Genomic DNA, 25,806 nt, shown 5'->3' with positions numbered 1-25,806 from the left:
CTGGGTTAGCAGAATGGATAGGCTTCGCTTTTCTCAAAACTGGGCCCAAGTTGAGAACTGGGGATAGATATTTTGTGATAAAGAAATACATTTTGATAGGCCTCCTATACCATCCTTCTCCGTCTTGGATTACGGCTCTCATCAGCCCCAGCCAAATCAACATTGGCTGGGAGTCATGGGAACTGCAGTCCTGCACGCGGGGAGATGATCAGGTTGGGGAAGTTGCTATTTAACCCTGAATTATTTTTTAAAATTGTGCGCGGCTATCTGTGGAGCTGGGGAGAGAGGTCAGCTGGCATCTAGTAATGGTTTGGTAAGCCTCCAAGAGAAATTGTGGAATTAATCTTGCAACCCCGGACTGTCTCATCGTGTTTGCTTTGGCTTTGGTGAAGGTTTTGTATATAATCAACATCGCTTTTTAAAAAAAAAAAAAATTCTCGCAGTAATTAGGACCCTCTTTTCTCTGGCTGGCTTAGCAGATGCTCTTTTCTGTTGTGGCTTTTTGTTCCTCGACATTCGCTCTCAAAAGAGAATGGGATGTTGCTCTCCATTATTAAACTGCAGTTGGCAGAAAGTCCTTGTTCTCTTCAGAGAATCTGCGGTCCCCAAAATGATATTCTGGGTCTATTCCGTCTGTCATTTGAGCATTTGCTGAATGTCCAAGAGCTTCACCTCTCTCTCTCTCTCTCTCTCTCTCTTCGACCCACAGAGTGACGACCGATCCACCGTCTCACCAAATTCACCCACTTCTCAAACAGGTAAACAAGGAAGGGACCAACAGCGGATTCATAAGGAGGTCAGGGGAGGGTCCTTGTCAGGATTTGGGATCTAGTCCAGATGATCATACGGGTAGTTCTCGACTTACGGCCGCAATTGAGGCCAAAAATTTCCTGTCGCTAAGTGCAGACAGTTAAGTGATTTTAGCCCCATTTTACGACCTTCCTTGCCGCGGTCGGGGACTGAATCGTTGCCATTGTTAAATTAGTCACGCGGTCATTAAGTGAATCTGCCTTCCCCATCGACTTTGCTTGTCAAAAAGGGGATCACACGACAGGACAGCCGTCGTAAATATGAGTCGGTCTGAATTTTGATTGTGTGACCCTGGGGAATGCTGCAACGGTCGTTAAGTGTGAAAAAGGGTCCCTGTTCCCTTTTTTCCAGTCCTGTCGTAACTTCCATCGGTTCACAAAATGAACGGTTGTAAGTCAAGGACTACCGTTCATGAAATTGTCCATCACTAGGCCTGGGGGGCAGCAGGAGGGAGGGTACATTTTCACATCAGCCTTGAGAGTTAATAAGAGACAAACCCAGTGTATAAAGCAGGGATGAAATGTAAAATTTGTTACTACCGGTTCTGTGGGTGTGGCTTGGTGAGGTGGGGGTAATGTGACTGGGTGGGCATGACCAACTTTTTTTTTTTTAACTTTTAAAAGCATTTTTTTCTACAAGCTCTTCAGCCGAAGAGGTTGTAAAAAAATGCTTTTAAAAGCCTGTGATGATCAGGCAATTCAGCTGGGATCACCAGAGGAAAAAAAAGCTTTTAAAGGGTTCTGACGATCCCAGCTGAGCCATGCAATCATCAGAGGCTTTCTTTTTAACTTTTAAAAGCATTTTTTCAGCCGAAGAAAAAATGCTTTTAAAAGTAAAAAAACAACAACAACCTCTGATGATTGCACAGCTCATTTGGGCATCTGGGGGGGGGGGCAGGGATTTTTGCTACCGGTTCTCCGAACCACCCACCGCCATCGCTACCGAATCGGGCGATTCGGTCTGAACCGGGAGCATTTCACCCCTGGTATAAAGGGCAAGGAGGGTGTACCACTATTCTGTCTGTGGACACTTGTTTCTTGGCTGGCAAAAACAGCAGGGGTGGGCTTCAAAAAATTCAGCAATGGGTTCTCTGCCCGGTTGCTGGGTGGGTGTGGCTATGGTGGGCGTGGCCTTGTCAGTTTCCTGTACCATGGTGTGGGGGGGTCGTTTTTGCCTTCCCCAGGCTCTGGAGGCTTTCCTCGAGCCTCTGGAAGAGCAAAAACGGCCTCCCCAGGCTCCAGAGACCAGAAATAGGCCCATTTCCGGCCTTCCAGAAGGCCTCTTTTTCTCCACTCCGAGCCTCCGCACGGGCCCTGCACTTACCTCGCATCCAAAACGGGCCGTGTGGAGACTCCTGGGAGGGGAGGGACGGAGCGGTATGGGAGGGGCCAGCCAGGGGTGGGATTTGGAGGTTGTCCGAACCAGCCATGACATTAGCTACAGGTTCTCCCAAACCCAGCCGAACCCGTAGCAGGCTCACCCCTGCTTACGGCTTATCTCCCATGGCCTTCAAGATTGGTTTTTTGACATATCGATGACGACATATCTCTGACTGGCTGTCCCATGAAATGAAACTGGTCCCCCCACTTCAAATATCTCTGCCCTCCCAAGTGCCTCTTGGCTCCATATTTCATTTATTTATATTTTATATTTTATTTTATTTTTTAATGTATTTTAGTTATTTTTTATTTTTACTATTTGTATTGTATTTCAGTTATTTATGCTATTATTTTATTTGTCTTTTATTTTATTTTTATAAGTAACATCTTTATAAGTAACTCAACAACAACAACAACCCTGGGAGGTGGGCTAGGCTTAGAGGGACTGGCCTAAAGTCACCCAGCTGGCTTTCATGGTTAAGGTGGTGGGAGACTAGAACTCACAGTTTCCTGGCCGTTGGCTCAAAGACACCCAGCTGGTTTTCATTCCTAAAGCGGGACTAGAACTCTCTGTCTCCTGGTTAGCCCCTTTTGACCTGGTTGGTCCAAAGGCTCTAACTGGCTTTCATGTGCTCTGGGATGTTTGCAAATGGCGATCGCATGACGCTGGGATGCTGGTTACATCATGCTGGTTACAACATGCTGGTTACCAAGCGTCCAAATTTTGGTCATGTGACCATTGGAGTTGCTGCGACGGTCATAAGCGTGAGGACCACTTGTAAGTAAGTCAGGGCCATTATAACTTCAAATGGTTGATTAAAAAACCGGTTGTAACTCTAGGACAGGGGTCTCCAACCTTGGTCCCTTTAAGACTTGTGGACTTCAACTCCCAGAGTCCCTCAGCCAGCTTTGCTGGCTGAGGGACTCTGGGAGTTGAAGTCCACAAGTCTTAAAGGGACCAAGGTTGGAGACCCCTGCTCTAGGACTACCTATAGTTAGGTTCTATTTATTTAAATTGTCATAATAAGGATTTTGCTTTTCTTCTCCCGTTCTTCCTCCCCTCACCAACCCTGCCACATCCTTCCATGTCCCCCTTTAGTTCACCTGTCTGTCCCGTATCCTGGCCCAGCCGCCACCCCTTCCTACAGAGCAACTCCCCAGCGCCCTGAAAGCTTCCTGTTCCGAAACGCCACCAGAGAAGAAGCAAACAAAGGTCAGTTGAGCAGCCTCTCGGTTCAGCCATGGGGTCCAGGCTGTGTCCCGATGTTTTATTCTAAAGTTGGACACGTAAAATTAGCTGCAAACGGTCAGATAAGAGCAATCTTGCCTGAATGAAAAGGGTGGATTTCAACTGCTGGTTGAAAGGAAATGTATGCAAGCTAAGTCATTTGGGGTGCGAAGGTATTTATTTATACCCCGTATTTAATATTTTTATAAACCAGTCAAATAATACTCCTTCCTCCTCCGATTTTCCCCACCACAGCCCTGTGCAATGGGCTGGGCTAAGAGAGAGAGAGGGACGACAGGCCCAAAGTCATTCTCCTGGCTTTCATCTTTCATTAATTTTAAAGATTAATATTGCTTTAAAAAAACCTAGAAGTTTAAAAAATTGGAACTCACAGACAAGGAGTGGTATAGGGCGGTTGTCGGCAATCTGTGGCCCCAGAGCTGCATGCGGCTCTTTCATCCCCCTGCTGTGGCTCCCTGTCAGCTGGCTGGCCCCGCCCCTCGCCCTCCCCTCCCAGTCACTCGTCGCGTGGCCTGAGAAAATAAGGGCAACAGCGGGAATGGACACTCCCTCTGAACAACAGGGAAGTGCCCATGTACTTGCCTTTCATCTTGCGGAGGCTTCTTTTGGCGCTTCTTAGTGCTGCGCGCACTCAGTCGCTTGGGGAGACGCACAACTTGCTGACTCTGACCTGAGACAGCTTCAGGAAGAGGGGGGGATGCTGTTTACAACGCAGAGTATCGGCCGCAACTGGCCGAATCCAATGTCTTGGGGCAAGAGAGCAAGTCGCGCGTCTCCCCAAGTGACCGAGATGCGCGCAGCACTAAAAACCGCCAGAAGAAGCCTCCGTGAGATGAGAGGCAAGTACAGGGGTACTTCCCTCCCGTTTGGATCCAGTCTCCATAATCGATTGATTATCAATTGGACGATTAAGGGCAGATTAAATTATCACAAAACAGTTAACAGAGAAGCTGTTAAGTGGACTGAGTTGCCTAGGCTGAGTTGTAAATATCTGTCGTGTCCCACTCCTCCGCTGACGGCCGGGTCGGGGAAGTCCGTATCAAGCGTGCCTCTGCAGCTCTGCCAAAGTCCTATCAGAGTCCTCAAGGCAGGCAGGAGACCAGGAAGTGACTTCAGCAATCCAAGGTAGACTTTGCCTGACTCAGAGACTGCCAGAAAGCAGATCCTTTATATAGGCCATGGGGTGTGGCTCCATGACTCAGCACTTATCCAGGCCTGCCCCTCCCTTCCTTTTGCTGACGTCGCCTCTCCATTCTCCGGATGCGAGGATCTCTCCAGCCTCCAGCTGTTGGTAATCTTAGCTCATGACTAGCTTCACATTCTTCAGGCTCACATGCTGTGGGGGAGGGGTTTAGTTGCTCCGTTTGCCTGGGCATGGTGCCAGGACTGGGGGCTGAAGGCATGTCAGGCCCTTCGTCTTGCTCGGCCTGTCCGGGCATGGTGCCAGGGCTGGGGGCTGGAGGCATGCCAGGACATTCTTCCGAACTATCAGCGTCCGGCAGGAGATAAAGAGGGGCCCGGCTGCGGCAGGGGGAGCGAGCGAGACACAACAATATCCCCTGGGTTGTAAATATTGCCATGCTCGCTGGGGAATTCGGAAGGTATCGAAGGCCATGTATTTTAAAATTGCTAAGGTTGCAAAACACCGATTGAGATCAGTAGCGAAGATTTTTGAAGCTCCTTCAATGGAGATGACACTACAGTGTTATCAGTGTATCTACCTGCCCTATTATGAGGATGGCGATGGTAATGACGTTGAGTGTTCATGGTGATAATTTTGCCTTTTCCAGCCGTGACGTCGCTGCCTGCTTCTTCATCAGCCCCGGTTAATTGCACAGATGACGTCAGCGATAACCACAATTCCACCTTGCCGGAAGAAGACGTTTTGGTGATAGAGCAACTGCGAAAAGTATGTCATTGAAGAGACGGTTATTTTGTTGGAGCAGAACATTTGGTGGGCTTGGTTTATAATAATAATAATAATATCAGAGTTGGAAGGGACCTTGGAGGTCTTCTAGTCCAACCCCCTGCCGAGGCAGGAAACCCTACACCATTTCAGACAAATGGCTATTCAACATTTTCTTAAAAATTTCCAGCGTTGGAACATTTACAACTTCTGCAGGCAAGTTGTTTCACTGATTAATTGTTCTAATTGTCAGGAAATTTCTCCTTAGTTCTAAGTTGCTTCTCTTCTTGATTAGTTTCCACCCATTGCTTCTTGTTCTACCCTCAGGTGCTTTGGAGAATAGTTTGACTCCCTCTCCTTTGGGGCAGCCCCTGAGATATTGGAACACTGCTATCATGTTTATGACCGACTCTGATATCCAAACCTAACTGAGACATAGAAGTGAGACCCAGCGTGTCTCTGCCCATCAGTCCAAACCAGAATTTCTCAATTGATGGTTGATGACTGTTAACAATTGATGGTTGATGACTGTTTCTCAATTGATGGTTCTGACTGTTAACAAAATGTCACCATTTTACAACCTTTCTTGCCACAGTTGTTAAATGAATCGCCACAGTTGATAAGTTAACAACAGAGTTCTTAAATGAATCTCGCTTCCCCCATTGTCTTTGCGTGGCAAAAGGGGATCAGATGACCCTGGGACACTGTGCAACCGTGACAAATATGAGTCAGTGGCCAAGCAACCGAATTCTGAGCATGTGACCACAGGGATATTGCAACAATTCCTACGTTTCATAAATCACATTTTTCAGGGCTGTTTTAACTTTGAACGGTCACTAAATGAATTTTTGTAAGTCGAGGACTATCTGTAAAGTACAGGTAGTCCTCAACTTGCAACCACAACTGAGCCTCAAATTTCATGTGAGACATTCATTAAGTGAATCTTGTTCCATTCTACGACCTTTCTTGTCACAGTGAATCACAGCCCTTGATAATCACTGCATTTTTTTTTTTTTTTGTTTACATTTATACCCCGCCCTTCTCCGAAGACTCAGGGCGGCTTACACTATGTCAAGCAATAGTCTTCATCCATTTGTATATTATATACAAAGTCAACTTTTTATTGCCCCCAACAACAATCTGGGTCCTCATTTTACCTACCTTATAAAGGATGGAAGGCTGAGTCAACCTTGGGCCGGGCTCGAACCTGCAGTAATTGCAGGCTGCTGTGTTCTTAATAACAGGCCTTACCAGCCTGAGCTAAACCGGCCACTTGTTAAGTGAATCACTGCACTTGATAAGTTGGTAGCCTCGTTGTTAAGTGAATCTGGCTTCCCCATTGACTTCGCTTGCCAAAAGATTGCCAAAGATAATTACATGAGCTTGGGACACAGCAAACCGTCCTATATATGAACCAGTGGCCAAGCATCTGAATTTTGATCACGTGATCACGGGGATGCTACAAACGTCGTTAAGTGTGAAAAATGGTCATTAGTCACTTTTTTCAGTGCCGTCGTAACTTTGAACGGTCACTAAATGAACTGTAATACAGCCTGGGACTATCTGTACTTAACCTACTTTTGTTTTAGCAATCATTCTGCCCTCTTTTTTCCAGAACATTGAATCCCGGTTAAAAGTGTCTTTGCCGAGCGATCTCAGCGCAGCCTTAACGGATGGCGTGGTGCTTTGCCATTTAGCCAACCACGTGCGGCCTCGTTCTGTCCCTAGTATCCATGTGCCCTCGCCAGCTGTCGTAAGTAACTGGGGTATTTCCTTGGGATTTTCACTCCGCTCCATATATTCATGATTGGCCTGCATTTTTGTAATAAATAATAATAATTACGGGTCTGGATGGGGAGAAACAGGCTCAAGCTCAATCCCTCCAAGACGGAGTGGCTGTGGATGCCGGCACCCCGGTACAGTCAGCTGCAATTGTGGTTGACTGTTGGGGGCGAGTCATTGGCCCCGATGGAGAGGGTGCGCAACTTGGGCGTTCTCCTGGATGGACAGCTGTCCTTTGAAGACCATTTGACGGCCGTCTCCAGGAGAGCTTTTTACCAGGTTCGCCTGGTTCGCCAGTTGCGCCCCTTCCTGGACCGGGATGCCCTATGCACGGTCACTCATGATCTCGTGACATCTCGGCTGGACTACTGCAATGCTCTCTACATGGGGCTCCCCTTGAAGAGCATCCGGAGGCTCCAGTTAGTCCAGAATGCGGCTGCGCGGGTGATAGAGGGAGCCCCTCGTGGCTCCCATGTGACACCACTCCTGCGCAGACTGCACTGGCTGCCTGTGGCCTTCCGGGTGCGCTTCAAGGTTTTGGTAACTATCTTCAAAGCGCTCCATGGCTTAGGGTCGGGCTACTTACGGGACCGTCTGCTGCCACCGATTGCCTCCCACCGACCCGTGCGCTCTCACAGGGAGGGACTCCTTAGGGTGCCGTCTGCCAGGCAGTGCCGACTGGCAACACCCAGGGGAAGGGCCTTTTCTGTGGGGGCTCCCACCCTCTGGAATGAACTTCCCTCAGGACTCCGTCAACTTCCTGACCTTCGAACCTTCCGCCGCGAGCTTAAAACACATCTATTTATTTGTGCAGGACTGGACTAGAATTTTAATTTTAAATTTAATTTTAATGGGGTTTTATCATTTTAATTGTAATTTTAAATTTTGGCCTATTTAAATAAGTTTTTTAATTAGTGTTTTATCTTGTATTATATTTGTATTTTTATCGGGCTGTAAACCGCCCTGAGTCCTTCGGGAGATAGGGCGATATAAAAATTTGATTGATTAAATAAATAAATAAATAAATAAATAAATAAATAAATAAATAAATAAATAAATAAATAAATAAATAATAATAATAATAATAATAATAATAATAATAATAATAATAATAATAATAATAATAATAATAATAATAATAATAATAATTTCAATTTCTATACTGCCCTTCTCCTGAAGGACTCAGGGCTTACAGCCAGCTAAGAACAACAAATATAAACATTAAAAACAAATTTAAAAGATTAATTTAAATAGGCTGAAAATTCTAAAAACTATTAAAAAACCCCATTAAAAAACTATTAGGCCAGTCCTGCACGATGAAATAAAAGAGTCTTCAACTCACGGCGGAAGGCCAGGGAGTTGGCGTATCCCTGGGGGTAGCTCGTTCTAGAGGGCTGGAGCCCCCGCAGAGAAGGCCCTCCCCCTGGGGGTCGCCAGTCAACATTGTCTGGCCGACGGCACCCTGAGGAAACCCTCTCTGTGGGAGCGCACTGGTCGATGGGAAGCCACTGGTAGCAGCAGGCAGTCCCGTAAGTAACGAATGAATGAATAATGAATAATGAATATGTATAAGCATTGTCAAATAATTATGAAATGCAAGTAAAAGAAATTCATTTTGGGAGGTTGCAAAACAGCCTGTCCCTGTCAGCGTTCCATAAAAAAAACCTCATCTCCAAGTAAAAACTCTGAAGCAAGCGTTTTTCAAAGTTCCATTTACTAGAATGAGTAAACTGGCACATTTGGGGAAAACCCGAATCTGAGAGGTCTGGGTTTTCCCTCAGTAAATCAAAAGCCCCCAAAATCATCCCCTGACTCCTCAGTCGATCACATGCTCCAGTCGCCATCCGTCCCATCTCAAGACAGCACTCCGGCCACTCCTTCTCCAGATGCAGGATCGGCCTGACCTTGACCGGCAGGAAGAATGCTATTACGTCTAAAGACAACCCCTCTACTAAATCCCCCCTCCTACTTTCTCACACATGAGAAAGTGGCAGCACGGAAGCTTCCGGCCTAATATGGCTTCCAAAGCTGACAGTCCCATTCTTGCCTTAACTGTGGTCAATGCTGGACAATCCTGGTGTCTCCCCAACACCCTATGGCAGGGGTCTGCAAACTTGGCTCTTTTAAGACTTGTGGACTTCAACTCCCAGAGTCCCTCAGCCAGCTTTGCTGGCTGAGGAACTCTGGGAGTTGAAGTCCACAAGTCTTAAAAGAGCCAAGTTTGCAGACCCCTGCCCCTATGGCTTGTCATCTTTGACACACGTGTTGTAGGTCCACCATCGCTACCAGAGACTTAACGACAGCTGCTCCATGTTCTTCTTTCTCCCTTCTGCAGCCTAAATTAACCATGGCCAAGTGTCGACGGAATGTGGAAAATTTCCTGGAAGCCTGTCGAAAAATAGGGGTGCCTCAGGTACGAGGGGAAGCCTTCCAATTTTTTGTTTTCAAACTATGTGGACTTATTTCACAGGGCCAACTTTTTAAATTACCGTGCCATCCCTGGCGCTCTCTGAGCTTGGTTGCTTTCTTGCGGATATTACATTACCCAACTAAGTAATATCATCAGGGCTAAAAGGGAGCGGGGGGTTGCAGAGTGGAGGAGGAGGAGGACTGTGGGGTCCTTGATGCTCTCTGAAGTGGGTTGTTTTCTTGCAGACGTTACATGACCCAACTAGGTAACATCATCAGTTCTAGAAGGTAGTGGGGAGGGGGAGGAGGAGCAGAGCAGGAGAAGGACTGTGCGGTCCTTGGAGCTTAGTTATTTTCACATAGGCATTTCATGACCCAACTACGTAACATCATCAGTGCTAAAAGAAAGTGGGGTTTGTAGAGAGGAGGAGGAGGACTGTGGGGTCCTTCTTGCTCTCTGAGCTGAGTGGTTTTCGTGCAGACATTTCATGACCCAACTAGGTAATGTCATCAGCGCAAGAAGGGAGGGGGTTGTTGTTGTCTTTGAAACCCCTTTGGGATGTTTAATCTCACCTCCCAAGAGCCCATGGGTCACGGCACCAATTCAGCATGGAACACACCCCAAAATGCTACACCCACGCATGCATCAAAAGACAGGTACAAAAGGAAGGAAACAAAACAAACAAAACAGAAAAAGCTCCTTTTTCTGATGAGCCACCTCATCTACAGCTAAATTATTTGGGAGGATATCTCGGACTACTGTTCCCATTGTCCTGAGCCAAGAGAGCACTCAGCCGTGCTGGCGAAAAGTGATGGGAGTTGTCATCCAACACACCCGACGAGCAACAAAGTGAGGGAGTAAAGTAAAATTAGATACGGCCGCATCTCGCCAGCCTGATAATCCCGTTTTTAATCTGATTAATGTCTTTGTTTCACATCTTATGGTCCTTGTGAATGGAAGGATGTGCCCAAGTCAAAATTTCCAGTGCACGGAAAACTAACTCCTACCTCTGATTTTGTGGTCTTCTGAATTCCTCCTGGGTTCTCAGCTTTATAGGAGCATCAGTGGTTGGACAAAGGGAGGAGGGGGACAACCTCTGAGAGCAATTCAGAAGACCCGGCCTGAAGCTGCCCAAGTAGGATTTCTCCCCGTTGCAATCCGGTTGGGGGTGAAAAACGGGGAGCCCTGAATGCCACAGGTGTAAACCTGTTGCAATTGGCTTGTCCTTCGGCATCACCACGATTCTGGAAGGACCTGAGATAAAGTCCTGTTAAACGTTTTGGAGCTGAAACCTGGCTTCTAATTGCTTTGAGCAAGATACAGGTAGTATTTGAATTACGACCACAATGTCCATTGCTAAGCAGTTGTTAAGTGAGTTTTGCCCCGTTTTTAATGAAACACCAAAGACATCAGGAGATCTAGGCAGCTATCCTGACCGGGCTCCAAAACACAACAAACCCTCTGTAGTTACCTAATCGTTCCCTTTATTAGGAGCGCCGGCAGCCCCGGCCAAAAGTCTCTCTCTCACCGCAGGCTAACAAGTCTGTCCGGCAGGGAGATGAATAATTGTCTGCCACATCTATTCATCTCCGCCCCCTGCCTTTTATCCCGAGCTAGGGTGGGGCTTCGCTCGCAGCGGTGGCTCTTCCGTCCCAAGGACCGGCCCATAGATTTCCACGGCTCTCCTCTCCTCTGCCTTCTGTCAGGCACTGGACCCAGCTGTTCCTCCTCTTCCTCATCAGTCACCTCCGGACCTGGGGGCTGTTGACTCGCCATCTGAGGGCTGATGGATGGTCCAGACTCCGCCTCTCTCCCCCCCCCCTCTCTCTCCCAGCTCCATTTCCTCTTCCCCCTCAGAACTCCCAGGTTGCTTCGATGCTGACCCTGACTCTCACGCCTCCTCCTCCTCCTCCTCCTCCTCCTCCTCCTCCTCCTCCTCCTCCTCTGATTCAGCTGCTGGAGGGGCCACGGCCGAGAGGCCACAACAGCAGTTCAAACGGGTATATTTATTGCAAGCTCAAGCTCTCGACAAGAATCTGAACTACTAACAGCCCACACAAATTGGTGGTACATAAGAATGAAAGGAATTCCAGGAGGGATGGACTGAGATCTCTTGTGGGTGCAATGCGGCTCGTGGACAGATGATGCATTTGACCCTCCTCTCCCTCGGACTCAGCCTGGTCATCTCCTACAATTTTAGACCTCTCTTGCCCCAGTTGCTAAGTGAATCGCCACAATTGTTAACTTAGCGGCACGGTTGTTGATGAATGAATCTGGCTCCCCCCACCCACCCACCCACCCAAGGTCCTGAAAGGGGATCACACGATTTCAGGACACAGCAAATACGAAGGGTCTGAATTTTGAACGGGGGTTTTACAATGGTGGTAAATGTAAAAAACACATTTGCAACCATTGAACGTTCACTAAACGAACGGGTGTAAGTCGAGGACTACCTGCACGGTACGGCGTGCTTTGAAAGACTTACTTGTACATGCTCCAGAGTCCTGGGACGGAGATGGGCCGTTTCAAAACGTGACGTAAAGCCACTTCCGACTGCAGGGGTTTTGGGGTTCATATGATCCCCTTTTTGCGCCCTTCTGACATTCAAGAGTCAGTGAGGGAAGCCAGATTCACTTAACAACCGTGTTACTAAATGTCTTTGGAGATCACGGTTGTCCCAAAGGTGCTTTTTTCAAAGGGCGGCGGGACGTTCTTTGATTTCGCTCGAAGACGTTTCGCTTCTCATCCGAGAAGCTTCTTCAGAACTATTGGGGCAACCGTGTCACTCGCTTCCCCCACTGCAGTGGTTCACTGAACGACGGTGGGAAGACAGATCGCAAAACGGGGCCAGAACTCACTTCACAGCTGTCTTGCTTAGGCTTCGGTGGAAATTTTGGACCCGGTTGTGGTCGTAAGCCGAGGACTCCTGTTAACATCCGCACATAATAGCGGTTTAAAAACGGAAAGGTTGCAACCTGGCGAAGCGCTTACACTGGGCTTGGGCAGCTCCTCAGAATCCAGCATGCCTACTGACCGAGCTTCTACTAATTTTGTTTCCTGTCTGTTTTCCCTTCCTGCTGCCTCTCCTGGACAGGACAGTCTTTGTTCCCCTTCTGACATTCTCCAGCTAAACCTCAGCATTCAGAGGACTGTCGAATCCCTCCTTTCTCTGGGCACAGACTCCGAAGAGCCTAACCTGGTGCTACTTTCTACACAACTCTGTGCTTTCGCTGCCTTTTACTGTACCTTGATGCTTCTTGTCTGTGTGTTCTACCGCTGGGTCTTTTTCCTCTGAAAAAAAACAAAACAAAACAAAAAACCACGCACAACCTTGCCGGTCACCTCCTCCAAATGGGTGGCGCACGCTTCACGGTTTGCAGGAGACGGCGCGGATTCAAATCCACCCACGAACCTGCTGCGGGCAAGCTGGCAGGCGAGTTGACGCCTCTAGAGCAGGGGTCAGCAACCGTTAAGATCCCAAAAGGACCAAATCCTGCCCCCTTCTCTGCCCCTTGCAGCTGGCAGGTCTGCAAACCAAGGGACACGACAGCCAGGACATCCCTGGTAGGCCACCACTGTCCAGGAGACCCCAGCCTCTTCCTCTGCTCCTCCAGGAGCTTGGCTGAGGCTCGGGGCAGACCATCTGTCTCCAGCCGTCCATATTTAGCCTGCGGGCTGGATTTGGCCAGCAGGCTGCAGGTTGCTGACCCCTGATCTTAAACCCTTGTATAGTTTAAAAACAAAAAACCTTGTTGTGTTACACTGGAATGCTTTATGGAACGAAAAGAAACCGGGAAGCATGGATTTATTTTAACTACACGACTAGATATTTTTGTAAAATGGGAAGTTTCAGGTCCTGGAGCACAGGGTAGAGACGATAGGGGAAATTTAGCCGTCGGGGATGGGTGGGTTAGGAAGCCAGCTGGTTTGTGAGAAGGTGAAGATGCTTGGCTGTCTTCCTTTGGGGTACCATCCAGGTTTTTTAAATATATTTCTCAAAGTTTGAGCAGCTACGGGCTTTTCCAGGTTTTTTCTCCCAAGGGCTTGGAATAAAAACCACCCTTTAAAAAAAATAAAATCAAAGGGTTTTCAGGGACCTTTGCATTCTCCTTTTGCTGTTCCTGGTGAATGTCCCTTAAAAGAGATTCAAACATTCCTTCGTGGCTCTGGGCACCCCAACACTGAAATAATAGCAGATTTTTAGAGCTGGCGCAAGGAGTCTCTACAGGGACTTGAGCACAACGTTTAGAAGAGGGAACTCCTCAAAGTTGGGCTTTTTTAAAAAACAAAACAATTTACGGAGGCTTCTTCCTTGGGTATCTCTTCCTTTTTTCCCCTCCCAGTTGGCTAATTACTCAGGTAGGAAAATATTTCTCCAAAAGAGAACAACCTCCGTAAACTCTTGGCCAACTCTTGAGCGTTGCCTCCGGGGAGAAGCCCTGGTCTCCGCCTTGAAATCCTGGCTACCTTTGCACAGCTATGCCAGCATCTTGGGTCAGTCCAAGACAGCCTTTAAATTTACCTAATAGGTATCATGAAGAAATGCAGCTGGTCCTCCACTTAACGACCATTTGTTCGGCAATCTGGGACTTGCCCGATCTCGGAGGCGCCCCGTGCGCTACGTAACAACTGCAGCAGGGAGAGCCAGGATTGCGTGGGTGCCTCCCTTAATGACGGCAACAACTTACGACCGTAATTCTGGGCTCAATTGTGGTAAATGAGGACTGCCTGCCCAGGAGGCTGCAGAGCACCCCGTGTTCTATTTCAAAGCTGGAGGATTTTCCTGCGTGGTTTCCCCCCCAAAAAAGATTCCAGCTGCATCCCATCGGAAATAGCGTTTCTCCTCTCCATGACCTGTTTATATCTGTGTTTTTCATCTTGGCAATCGCTGGCTGGGGAATTCTGGGAGTTGAAGTCCACACCTCTTGAAGCGGCCAAGTTTGAAAAATATGGATCTGTACTATGGCTTTTATATTTCTTGGGCTGTTCGGATTGAGATCTAAACCAATACAGGCAGTCCTCGACTTACAATGGTTCATTTAGTGACACTTTTAAAGTTACAATGACACTGAAAAAAGTGACTTAGGATCTTTTTTCCCACACTTTCGACCATTGTAGTACGTGATCAAAATTCGGACGCTTGGCAACCGATTCACTTTTATGACGGTTGCAGTGTCCCGGGGTCACGTGATCCCCTTTTGGGACCTTCTGACAAGCAAAGTCAATGGGGAAACCAGATTCACTTAACAACCATGTTACTAACTTATCAACTGTGGTAATTCGCTTAATAACTCTGGCAAGAATGGTCGTAAAATGGGCCACAATTCACTTAACAAATGTCTCACTTACCAACCAAAATTTGGGGCTCTATTGCGGTTGTACATTGAGGACTACCTGTATGTAAAGTGTACAGGTAGTCCTCGACTTACGACTTGTTGCTTAGCGATTGTTCGAATTATGGCAGGCCTATCTTGGGCCTATTTACAACCTGGTTTCCAAGTTCTGTCCCCTACTGGCCAGATGCCTGAACTGTCTTGCTTAGCGATGGAAATTTTGAGCGCAGTTGTGGTCGTAAGTCAAGAACTGCTTGAATTTTCCCCCTTTACATTGCTTCAGTCTGGTCCGAAGCCCTGCTCAGCTCTATCGGCTTCCGGGCTTGCCCAGAATAGAAACCCTGCTTGACTTGAAGATATCCCAAACCTAACCTTTTGTCCCCCCCCCCAACGGGGAGGGGTAACAGCTGTGGGGGTCCAATGGGTTGAAGGCTGCTTTAAAGCAGGGGTCTCCAATCTTGGCCACTTTAAGCCTGGCGGACTTCAACTCCCAGAATTTCCCAGCCAGCAAAGCTTACTCTCTTGTAATCCCTTCCTCTGCAATCTCTCCACTTTAAGAGATTAAGAGAAAAAGAAACAGATACTGCTCACTGGGGAATTCTGGGAGTTGAAGTCTGCCAGGCTTAAAGTTGCCAAGGTTGGAGACCCCTGCTTTAAAGGGCGTTTTGACAAGAGCAAGCCCTCACCCTGGTCTTAACCCCGGCCTCTGCTTGGAGAAATTCTCCATACTTAGGCAGCCTTGCCGAAAAATTTCTCCTCTCCGCACTCGGCCTCTGATGCTCAGGTTAACACCAGACTGAACCTTCTCAGCCTAATAAAGGAGAATATATTTGTAGCTCAGGGTTGAAATGAGGGGTCCTTGGTGCTCTCTGAGCTTGGTTGTTTCCTTGCAGATGTTTCATTACCCAAACTGGAGCAGTATGGTGGCCTAGAGGTGGAGCTCTCGCCTCACAATCAGGAGGCTGTGAGTTTGATCCTAGGTAGAGGCAGATGTTTCTCTCTCTGGGCACAAGGAGAATATATCTGCTGAACAAAACTCTGCATTGACGACAGGAAGGGCATCCGGCCAGTAAACACTCTGCTAGCTCCATTCAGTTGCCCAGACTCCACCCCGCAAGGGATTATGGGGTCGTTAAAAGAAAAAGATGATGATTTCATTGCCCAAACTAGCTAACCTCATCAGGGCTGTATAGATACAGAGAACGAAGCCCTCCCCCTTCTAACACTGATGATATTCCCTAGTTGGGTAATGAAATGTCTCCAAGAAAACAACCCAGTTCAGGACCCCGACTCAGCCTTTTATGCCCTGTGGTGCTTTAGACTTTCTCAGGGAATCCTCTTCCTCTGCCTAGGCAGGAATCTGAAGGCTCCAGTAATTGTCTTTTGCGCTGTCTGGATTGCCCTGGCCCGCCCAGTGGGCTTCAATCGCAGGAGACCTCTCGGGGCTGGCCTCTCTGCTCATCCGCTCTCTTTCGCTGGCAGCTAGAAGCTCAACCGAGCTTCTAGAGCAGGGAGAGTTCTGCTCTGTTTCTCCTCTTGTAGAGATCTCCACATTTACAGCAAACTGACCGTCGGCTCCTACTTGAACCTGCAAACAGGACCGTACCGATAAAACAGAATATTTGTAGCTCAGGCTTGAACCGTTGGCACTCGGTTGTTTCCTTGCAGATGTTTCATGACCCAGCTGAGGGATAATCATCAATGCAGGATGGGAGAGGGTGGAGGGGACTAGTGTAGGATCCTTGGTGGTCTCTGAGTTTGATAGTTTTCTTGAAGACATTTCATTACCCAACTAAGAGATATCATCAGCAGTAGGAGGAGGAAGTGGGCTTTGCTCTCTTTGTTTATGTACCAGCAGCTTGCTTACAGGCAGCAAACCCCTCCTCCCTTCTAGCTCCTGAAATCTAGGGTGGTTGGCCACTCACCACCAGGCTGTTCCGTTGACGTCGTTTGACACCATTGAAGACATTTCTTGACCCAACTAGGTAACAGCATCAGTGTTAGAAGGGAGCAAGGTTCACTCCCTTCTAGCACGATGGGGTTACCTACCGGTAGCTGGGTAGCTGCATGAGAACAATCAAGCTCAGAGAGCACCAAGGACTTGAAACACGCTTGTTACAAGCAGGTGCGAGGGAACTCAGTGCAAACCTATTTTCCATTAGCCTCCCTTGCATAATTCCTGAATTGCATTATTAATAGACAGTTAATTATTTGGGATGTTTGACAGCCAGTGCTTCTTCAGTGGGAAACTTTTAAGGATTCCCTGCATGGTTGTGCAGCTGGTAGATTTTTTTTCCCCTGCATATCTCTTAAATGTGATATATTTCTTTTCCGAGTTGGATGCTTAGCTCCCCTAACGATCTATTCTTGCTAGCGCTTGTAAGCTGACCTTGGCTTATCTGCAGCTGGCTGTTGCTCTGCTCTGTGTTTTCTCCCACGGCTCATTCAGTTCCATTAGTTTTCAATCTGGATTTAGGATTTGGTGTTTTTTTTTCCTGAAGTCACATAGCTCGGTGAGGGCTGACTTCGTTTCCTCAGCTTGGTGGTGCCTGTCCTGTAATTTGGAAATTGCACAAGAGTAATCTGTGGAAGGAAGCTGCCTCCTTAGATCGGGCCTGGATGCTTAGAGATCACCCCCATAATCTGCCCCAAAGAAGGAAAACTCTAGATTAGGGGTCTCCAACCTTGGCAACTTTAAGACTTGTGGACTTCAACTTGCCAAGGTTGGAGACACCCCTGATCTAGATTACGGTAGTGGACAAGGGTATAGAAAGAACCAATCTGCATTGTCCAGCCAGCTAAGAAAAAATTAGGGTAATGGGTTAGTTAGTTAGGTAGCTAGTTAGTTAGTTATTTGCAGGTAGTCCTCAACTTACAACAGTTCGTTTAGTGACTGTTCAAAGTTACAACAGCACGGAAAAAAAGGGCTTATGACCCGTTTTCACACTTAAAATCACGTGGTCATGTGATCAAAATTCAGCTACTTGGCCACTGGTTCACATTTGTGACGGTTGCAGTGTCCTGAGGTCACTTGATCCCTTTTTACGACCTTCCAACGAGCAAAGTCCATGGGGGGAGTCAGATTCACTTAACAACCGTATCCCTAACTTAACAACTGCCATGATTCACTTAACAAATGTGGCAAGAAAGGTCCTAAAATGGGGCAAAACTCACTTAAGAAATGTCTCAATTAGCAACAGAAACTTTGGGTTCAATTGTGTTCATAAGTTGAGGACTACCGTTAGTTTAGTTCACGGGTCTGCAAACTTGGCTCTTTTAAGACTTGTGGACTTCAACTCCCAGAGTTAAAGTCCACAAGTCTTAAAAGAGCCAAGTTTTTAGACCCCTGGTTTAGTTAGTTAGTTAGTTAGTTAGTTAAAGTGCTGCCTATCTGGCTGTCAGGCAACTCTAAGGCATCTTACAACAAGATAAAAACAATATATGTCAGGCATGAATGACCAGACCCACCTGGGTAGTGTTCAGACTAGCTACTTTATTGTTCTCTGTCTATAATACAGGAATCTTCCCAGCTTTTGCCTGGGAAAAATGAAATAAGTCTCAAAGGCATTCAGAGGTCTGGCTGAGGAATTCTGGGAGTTGAAGTCCCACAGGTCTTATTTAAGCTAAGAACCAAACCCCTTTTACGGTTTAGCACAGGGTCCCCTCAGAAATGGTGCAGGGTCTGCTTGCGGGGGTGGGGGGTGGGGGGTTGGACTAGATGTCCTACAAGGTCCCTTCCAACTCTTGTTAATCTGTACCTAGCCTGGCTGATGGTGGGACGGAGTGGAAGGAGGCCCAGAGACCATGGGTCTCTGAAAGGGGTCTCAGTTTGTTTAGGATCGGCAAAGATTAAAAATCAAGGCGAGGCTGAAGTCAGCCCTGCGCATGTTCAGTTTCCCAGAATTGCTGCTAAGCTAATGATTCTTCACCACGGACTTCCTTTAAATACCTTTTGTGGCCAGGGACACCCCCCCCCCGATATTTAAATCATAACCTTTTTTTTCCCCCAAGCTTTGGCTGACCCCCTGTGATGACATCCCAGCCCCCCAGGAGTCCGTGGACCACTCAGTGGGCCGAGACCCACTGAGCTAGGCCAAGCGCCGTCTTCCTTAGCACACCAAACATTTCTAGATGGGGATGTTTGCACAGACGGTTTGATAAGACGTGAGCCCCTGTGCAAATCTTCCAACCGTGCAGACCAAGGAGACTCGTTTATCCGCCAAGCCAAAAAAAAAAAAATCCCTTTTGCACACCTCGTGGATGAATTCCACCAATGAGGAACGCTTCTCTCTGGCTTGTTTTCTTCATACTTGATTCTCCCTATAAAATCCACTGCTACTAAGAGTTTGGCTTTTCTTTTTTTTTTCCCGATGCTCGAAACACGCACTTGTTTTGCACGTTTTCTTTGTACACCTTTGTCGCCAGGCCGGTGCAGGCTCTGTTGCTTTGGGCTTCGTTGGTTCAATAAAAGTCACTTCCAAATCCTGCTGAGTGGTCCTTGTTCGCTTAGCCCAGCGGAGTCCGAAGAGGACGATGGGATCTCGGGTCATGAAGCAACCTTTGCGGGAGACTGTAGTTTGGCTTGCAAAAAAAAAGCCCGCTTGTACACCCGGCCACGTGCAAGGAAGGCGAGAGAAAAATTCCTCTGATTTAAAAGACAAAAAAACCCCAAACAATCCAAAATCAAAATATTTGAATTGGGAGGGCGATTCGATGTTGGTTAACATACTTATTGGTTTGTTTATTTCCTGGATACTTTTGACTTGTGTTGTGTGACAAGATGTATAGGTAGTCCTCGGCCTACAGCAGTTCATTTTGTGACCGTTCAAAGTTACGACGGCACCAGGGGTGGTATTCATTTACTTTCCCTACCGGTTCGCAAACGTGAGCACACACGCCCCGTCCATGCATGCGCCCAGCCTTCCGTGCATGCTCTTTGCTGGCGCGTGTGCCTTCTGCACACGCGCCCGGCCTCAAAAACGTGGCTAAATAGGATGGCATAGAGCCGTGATTTCCGCTACCAGTTTGGACGAACCGGTCTGAACCAGCTGAATACCACCTCTGGACAGCAAAAAAAAATGGACTTATGGCCATTTTTCACACTTGACTGTCGTAGAATCCTGATGGTCATGTGATCAAAATTCAAGCGCTTGGCAACGGACTCGTATTTATGATGGTTGCAGTGTTCCCGGGGTCACGTGATCTCCTGTTGAGACCATGTGACAAGCAGAGTCAATGGGGAAGCCGGATTCACTTAAGAACTGTGTTATTAACCACCTCTGCAGTGATTCACTTAACAACTGTGGCAAGCAAGGTGGTAAAACGGGGCAGAATTCACTTAACAACTGTCTGGCTTAGCAAGAGAAATTTTTGTCCCAATTGTGGCCGTCAGTCGAGGACCACCTGTACTCGGGTGGATCCCCAGGAGGGAGGGGTGCGTTCCAGACAGGTGAGAGGCAAGTCAGTCTGGATATCACAGATAGTCCTCAACGTACAACCGGTTGCTTAGCGATTGTTCCGGTAGAAGTTGCGACGTACCCGAAAATGGGAGTTACGACCCAGTTCCGAAGTTTTGACCGTCCTTCCCACCACTTTGGACACTTAGCCACATTCGCTGCATTTATGGCCATTTGTAGTGTGTCCTGTGATCAGGTAATTATGTTTTACGACGGTTTTGCTGGAAATTCAAAATCTCAAAGGTGCTTTTTTTTTTCCAAGACGCAACTGGACTTTCTTGGTTTTTCTTCGAAGACGTTTTGCTTCTCACCCGAGAATCTTCTTCAGCTCTGACAGCATAGTGGGGGAATGGAAGGATTTATATTCCTTGCAGACGGCTGGTCATTTGTATCCTTTTAGGAACCTACAGGAACCAATTGCACCACTCAGGTGACCCCGAGGACACAGATAAACCTCCAAGTGGCTTCAATGACCCTCTCAAAGGATGCAAATGACCAGCTGTCTGCAAGGAGAATAAATCCTTCCATTCCCCGCCATCCGGTCAGAGCTGAAGAAGCTTCTTGGATGAGAAGCGAAACGTCTTATAAGAAAAAAAAAACCAGAAAGTCCAGTTACCTCCTGAAAAAGCACCTTTGGGACAACCATGACCTGGATGACGGAGAATCTCTACAGACTTTCAAAAATGCAAAGTTACTTCAGGGTTTTGGGCAAAACCAGCCCATAGCAAACAGTGGAGTGGTTTAACATTTTTTTTTTTTTACAACTGCCACATTCTCTTAACCACCGTCAATACAAAAGGTGGGGAAATCAGGTGGATCGGCCCAATTTATAATGGTCACCAACCACTGTAATGGGCAGGCTCCGTTATGGTCGTATGTTGAGGACCACCTGTTTGTGTGAGAGAAAGAGGGCGCAGACAGCCTCTTCCTAAAAGCTCCCAGAGTGTATTGTAGATGCAGATGGCAGAGTCCTCAGCCCGGCAACCTTGACTTGCGACCACAATTGAGCTCAAATTTTTTGTTGCTAAGCAAGATGGTCGTTAAGTGAGTTTTGATCCATTTTACAACCTTTCATGCCGCAGTTTCTAAGTTAGTAACACAGCTGTTCAATGAATCTGGCTTCCTCGTGGACTTTGCTTGTCAGAAGGTCGCAAAGGGAGAATCAAAAGGCCGTTCGGGTCTGGATGGGGACGAACAGGCTCCGACTCAACCCATCCAAGACGGAGTGGCTGTGGATGCCGGCGTCCCGGCACAGTCAGCTTACTCCATCGCTGACTGTGGGGGGCGAATCGTTGGCCCCCAGGGAATCGGTGCGCAATTTAGGCATTCTCCTGGATGCACGGCTGTCTTTAGAAGACCATTTGACAGCCGTCGCCAGGGGAGCTTTTCATCAGGTTCGCCTGATTCGCCAATTGCGCCCTTTCCTGGACCGGGACGCGTTATGCACAGTCACTCATGCCCTCATCACTTCCTGTCTGGATTACTGCAATGCTCTTTACATGGGGCTCCCCTTGAGGAGCACCCGGAGGCGCCAACTGGTGCAGAATGCGGCCGCGCGGGGGATTGAGGGAGCCCCTCGTAGCTCCCATGTAACACCTCTCCTGCGCAGGCTGCATTGGTTGCCGGTGGTCTTCCGGGTGCGCTTCAAGATGTTGGTTATCACCTTTAAAGCGCTCCATAGCATTGGACCGGGATATTTACGGGACCGCCTGCTGCCGACAGTTACCTCCCATTGTCCGATACGTCCAGTGCGCGCCCACAGGGAGGGTCTTCTTAGGGTGCCGTCGGCTAGTCAATGTCGGCTGGTGGCCCCCAGGGGAAGGGCGTTCTCTGTGGGGGCCCCGGCTTTATGGAATGAGCTGCCGGTGGGACTCCGTCTCCTCCCTGATCTCCGGACCTTTAAGCGCGAGCTCAAGACTTTCTTTTTTCACCAAGCGGGGCTGGCCTGATTGATTTTAGTATGGGGATTTTAGTGGGTTTTTTATAGGGTTTTACCTAGGTTTTAGTTTTGATAAATTTTAGCTAATATTTTAATGTTACAGCGATTGAATCAGTTTTTTAAATTTGATAGTGTATTTTAAATTTTTGGGGATTCTTGTCGTTTTATTGGCTGTACACCGCCCTGAGTCTTCGGAGAAGGGCGGTATAAAAATATGAATAAATAAATAAATAAATAAATAAATAAATAAATAAATAAATAAATAAATAAATAAATAAATAAATCGCGTGACCCTGGGACACTGTGACCATCATAAATATGAGTCAATTGATGACGTGACCATGGGGATGCTGCAGCGGACATAAGTCTGAAAACGGTCACCCGTCACTGTTTTCAGTGCCATCGTAACTTTGAACGGTCACTAAACCGAATGGTGGTAAGTCAAGGACTGCCTGTGCGTCCCATCACATGCTGGGAGCTCAAGACGGTATCCGTCATGCTCCTTCCTTCCATTTTCCCCACCACAACCCTGTGAGGTAGGTTGGGCTAAGAGAAGAGCATCGCTGGCCCCAAAGCCTCCCAGGAAGCTTCTGTGACCCCTGGGTGTCAAGAGAGGGTGGGCTCCTCTCCCCAGCCGCCTCTTCCTCTGCAAGGATTCAGAGGGAGGCCCCTTCCCCCTTTCGAATCCCAGGAGGACAAGGAAGGGTCTTGCGTTCGAGTGTCGGGAGATTCTCAAGTCCTCCAGGTCACGGTTGCCCCAAAGGGGGCTTTTTTTCCAGAGGCAACTGGACTTCCTTGGGTTTTCCTTGAAGAGGTTTCACTTCTTCTCATCCAAGAAGCTTCTTCGGTTCTTCAGTTTAGGATTTTCCCAAGAGAAAGCCAAATGGGTCCTTGGAATTCCCAGAGATGTAAATGACCCCACAGGGACAGTGCCAGGCTTTGAACTACCACATTGGACAATCCTGAATAGAGTCTCAGAGTCTGATGGGAGTCTGTGCGTAAACAGCGCAGGTAGGGGGACTTCGGAGTCCCACCTCAAACTGTAGATCACATAGTAACCGGCTGTAAGCTGAGGTCAAATACCAGTCCAGTATCTGATTTTTTGCTCATATAAATGATGCTGCACTTAATGGCCTAGACCAGGGGTCTCCAACCTTGGCCATTTTAAGACTTGTGGACTTCAACTCCCAGAATTCCTCAGACAGCTTTGCTTACTCTCTTATAATCCCTTCCTCTTCAATCTCTCCACTTTGGCGGGTAAGAGGGAAAAAAACCAGATACATCCGGTTGAGGAATTCTGGGAGTTGAAGTCCACAAGTCTTAAAGTGGCCAAGGTTGGAGACCCCAGGCCTAGAAGTGGGCCACTGAGCCGTATGAATAACCAGGTGGAGTGTGCACATGTGTGCGCAAACCTCGGTGCGGGCGGCCCCACGCGTGTAAGCACCACTGCAAACATTGCAGGTGCGCACACGCACACCTGCGTCTGACCCTCTCACAAAAATCACCCCCTCTTTTCCCCCGTGCCCCCCACTCTGGGCTGCCAACCCGGAAAATTTGGGGAACTCTTGGCCCAGACATTTGTATATTTGAACATAGATCTTTCTAACATTTATATTTCGTTGTGTTCGATATTCATCGAGATGACATGGCAATTAGATATCTTGCCAGTCCACGTTACGGTATGCCATAATGCTGAATAAATAAATAACCAAGAAAACCCAGTTTTCTTTTGGAAAAGCCACCTTCGGGATGTCTTGCATTCAAACCCCCCCCCCCCCTCAGCCAGCATCCCATCCTTCGTCCACGCTCACCCTGTCCAAATTTTAATTTTGCTTCCATTTTTCCCTATCCATTTTTCATCGTCATCCTTTTTTTTTTTCCCCTCCTTTTGTACGTGTGTTGTGTGTGCCTTTCTCTCCCTCCCCCCTTGTAGGAGCGACTGTGTTTGCCTCTGCACATTTTAGAAGAGAAGGGCTTGACGCAGGTGGCAGAGACTGTGCAAGCCCTCCTGGAATGGGCCCCTCCAAAACAACAGCACCACCTGGGCGCCGCCTAAGGAGCCCCAAGAACTTCTTCCCGGGCTGGCGGAAGGAGGCGAGTGCGGGTGCCGCCTCTCCAAGCACACAAGACTGTCTTTGTGTTCGAAGAGCGACCGCCGAACCCCAAATTCCTGATGGGAATCCTTTGCCTTTTTTTGGTTTCTCCAGGTTTTTTTGTTGTTGTTTTTTTCCCCCATTGGACTTTTGCGATTTGTAAAGTGGGGTGGTTTTTTTTTTTCTGGGGCTGGGGCGGAGGGAACGGGGTGAAAACTCCAGGAGCCCCTCGGCTTCCTATTTAAATATCATCCTGGGGGAAATCTGGGTGGGGGAAAAAAATAAAGAAGGACTTTTTAACCCCACCACTATAGAAATGTGAGGCTCCAGGTAGGTTTAACATGGAGGAAAAATCCTTGTGTTTTTTTTTGTTTTTGTTTTTGTTTTGCACTTCTGCTCTGAACAATCCCGCAGACAAGACCAGCTCCGGAAGGCCCCCAGCGATGACGGTTCCTTAGCCAGTCCTGAATCCTCTTTATTCTTTTGCTGCTTAGTTCTTTCCCATCGTCGCTTCCCATTGGGATGTTTCTTAACAGGAATTTTTTTTTTTAAATACGCATTCATGGGTTCCAAGACGTGCGAGAAATTCGGCACAATTCGATCCTAAATCAGCAAGTCGGATGCCTGAATTGGAGAGAGTCTGGTACGACTTCAATATCACCCTTCAAATATTTTTTTTCCCCCGTTTAGCAGCACGAAAGAGCTGATACTTGAGCGATAAATGTATCAATGATGCCTGTTAAGTGAAGAAGAAATGGGGCACAGCTAGATGCCCTTCTGGATGCTTGAAAGAGAAGCTTTCCTCCCGCCTCAAGCAACTGACCCAATCCAGTTGTTTTTGCTTTCTCCCTCCTGTTCATCTTCCTAGTTTTCTTAAATGAACTTTTATAAAATGTGAGATTGCAAACCACTTTAGCACTTACTTGGAGAGGGCAATTGGGAAGGACTCAGGCATGGTTTGGATCCGGTTGGAAAAGCAGCTGCAACACCTTGAATCTGCCCGGAGCATAATTCTGCCCACGTGGAAAAGACAAACCTGAATAAAATTTGGAGTTTTTTCACCCTGGAGATGGGGCGGCAGGCAGAACAAACGAACACCGAGCCTCTGCCGGTTGGTGAGAATTGCAGGCTGGATCTCTCCAAACAAAGCCCTATTCAAATAGATCCTCTGTCTTGGTTTTTTGTTGTTGTTTGTTTTTTGTACGGTTTCCACGCTAGTGGACAATCCCAGTTAAAGCCACTTCTTGTGTTGCGAATGGAAAAGCGTGCGCTCTGGTGTTTGAACAGGATTGGGGCAGCACTGTTGTGCCGTAGAGCAGGGGTCTCCAACCTTGGTCACTTTAAAACATGTGGACTTCAATTCCCAGAATTCTTAAGCCAGCATAGTTTACTCTCTTGTACTCCCTTCCTCTGCAATCTCGCCACTTTAGGGGGTAAGAGAAAAAGAAA

The 25,806-nt window shown here is 47.7% G+C and overlaps 1 protein-coding gene across 1 annotated transcript in view; it reads left to right on the top strand.

The window, feature by feature from the left end:
- The window catches only part of LRCH3 (leucine rich repeats and calponin homology domain containing 3), a 116,867-nt gene extending 91,963 nt beyond the window's left edge, over window positions 1-24,904 (top strand). The window contains exons 16-21 of the mRNA XM_058187808.1: window positions 710-758; window positions 3,289-3,402; window positions 5,229-5,347; window positions 6,960-7,097; window positions 9,462-9,539; window positions 24,198-24,904. Of these exons, the coding sequence (XP_058043791.1) occupies window positions 710-758; window positions 3,289-3,402; window positions 5,229-5,347; window positions 6,960-7,097; window positions 9,462-9,539; window positions 24,198-24,320 (621 nt within the window). The 3' untranslated portion in view covers window positions 24,321-24,904. The remainder of the gene's footprint in view (window positions 1-709; window positions 759-3,288; window positions 3,403-5,228; window positions 5,348-6,959; window positions 7,098-9,461; window positions 9,540-24,197) is intronic.
- The last annotated feature ends 902 nt before the right edge of the window (window positions 24,905-25,806 follow it).

This window comes from Ahaetulla prasina, chromosome 6 (genome assembly GCF_028640845.1).
Source record: "Ahaetulla prasina isolate Xishuangbanna chromosome 6, ASM2864084v1, whole genome shotgun sequence".
Classification (NCBI taxonomy): Eukaryota; Metazoa; Chordata; class Lepidosauria; order Squamata; family Colubridae; genus Ahaetulla; species Ahaetulla prasina.
Note: the sequence above shows the minus strand (reverse complement) of the source record. Positions and strands in the feature narration are given on the sequence as shown.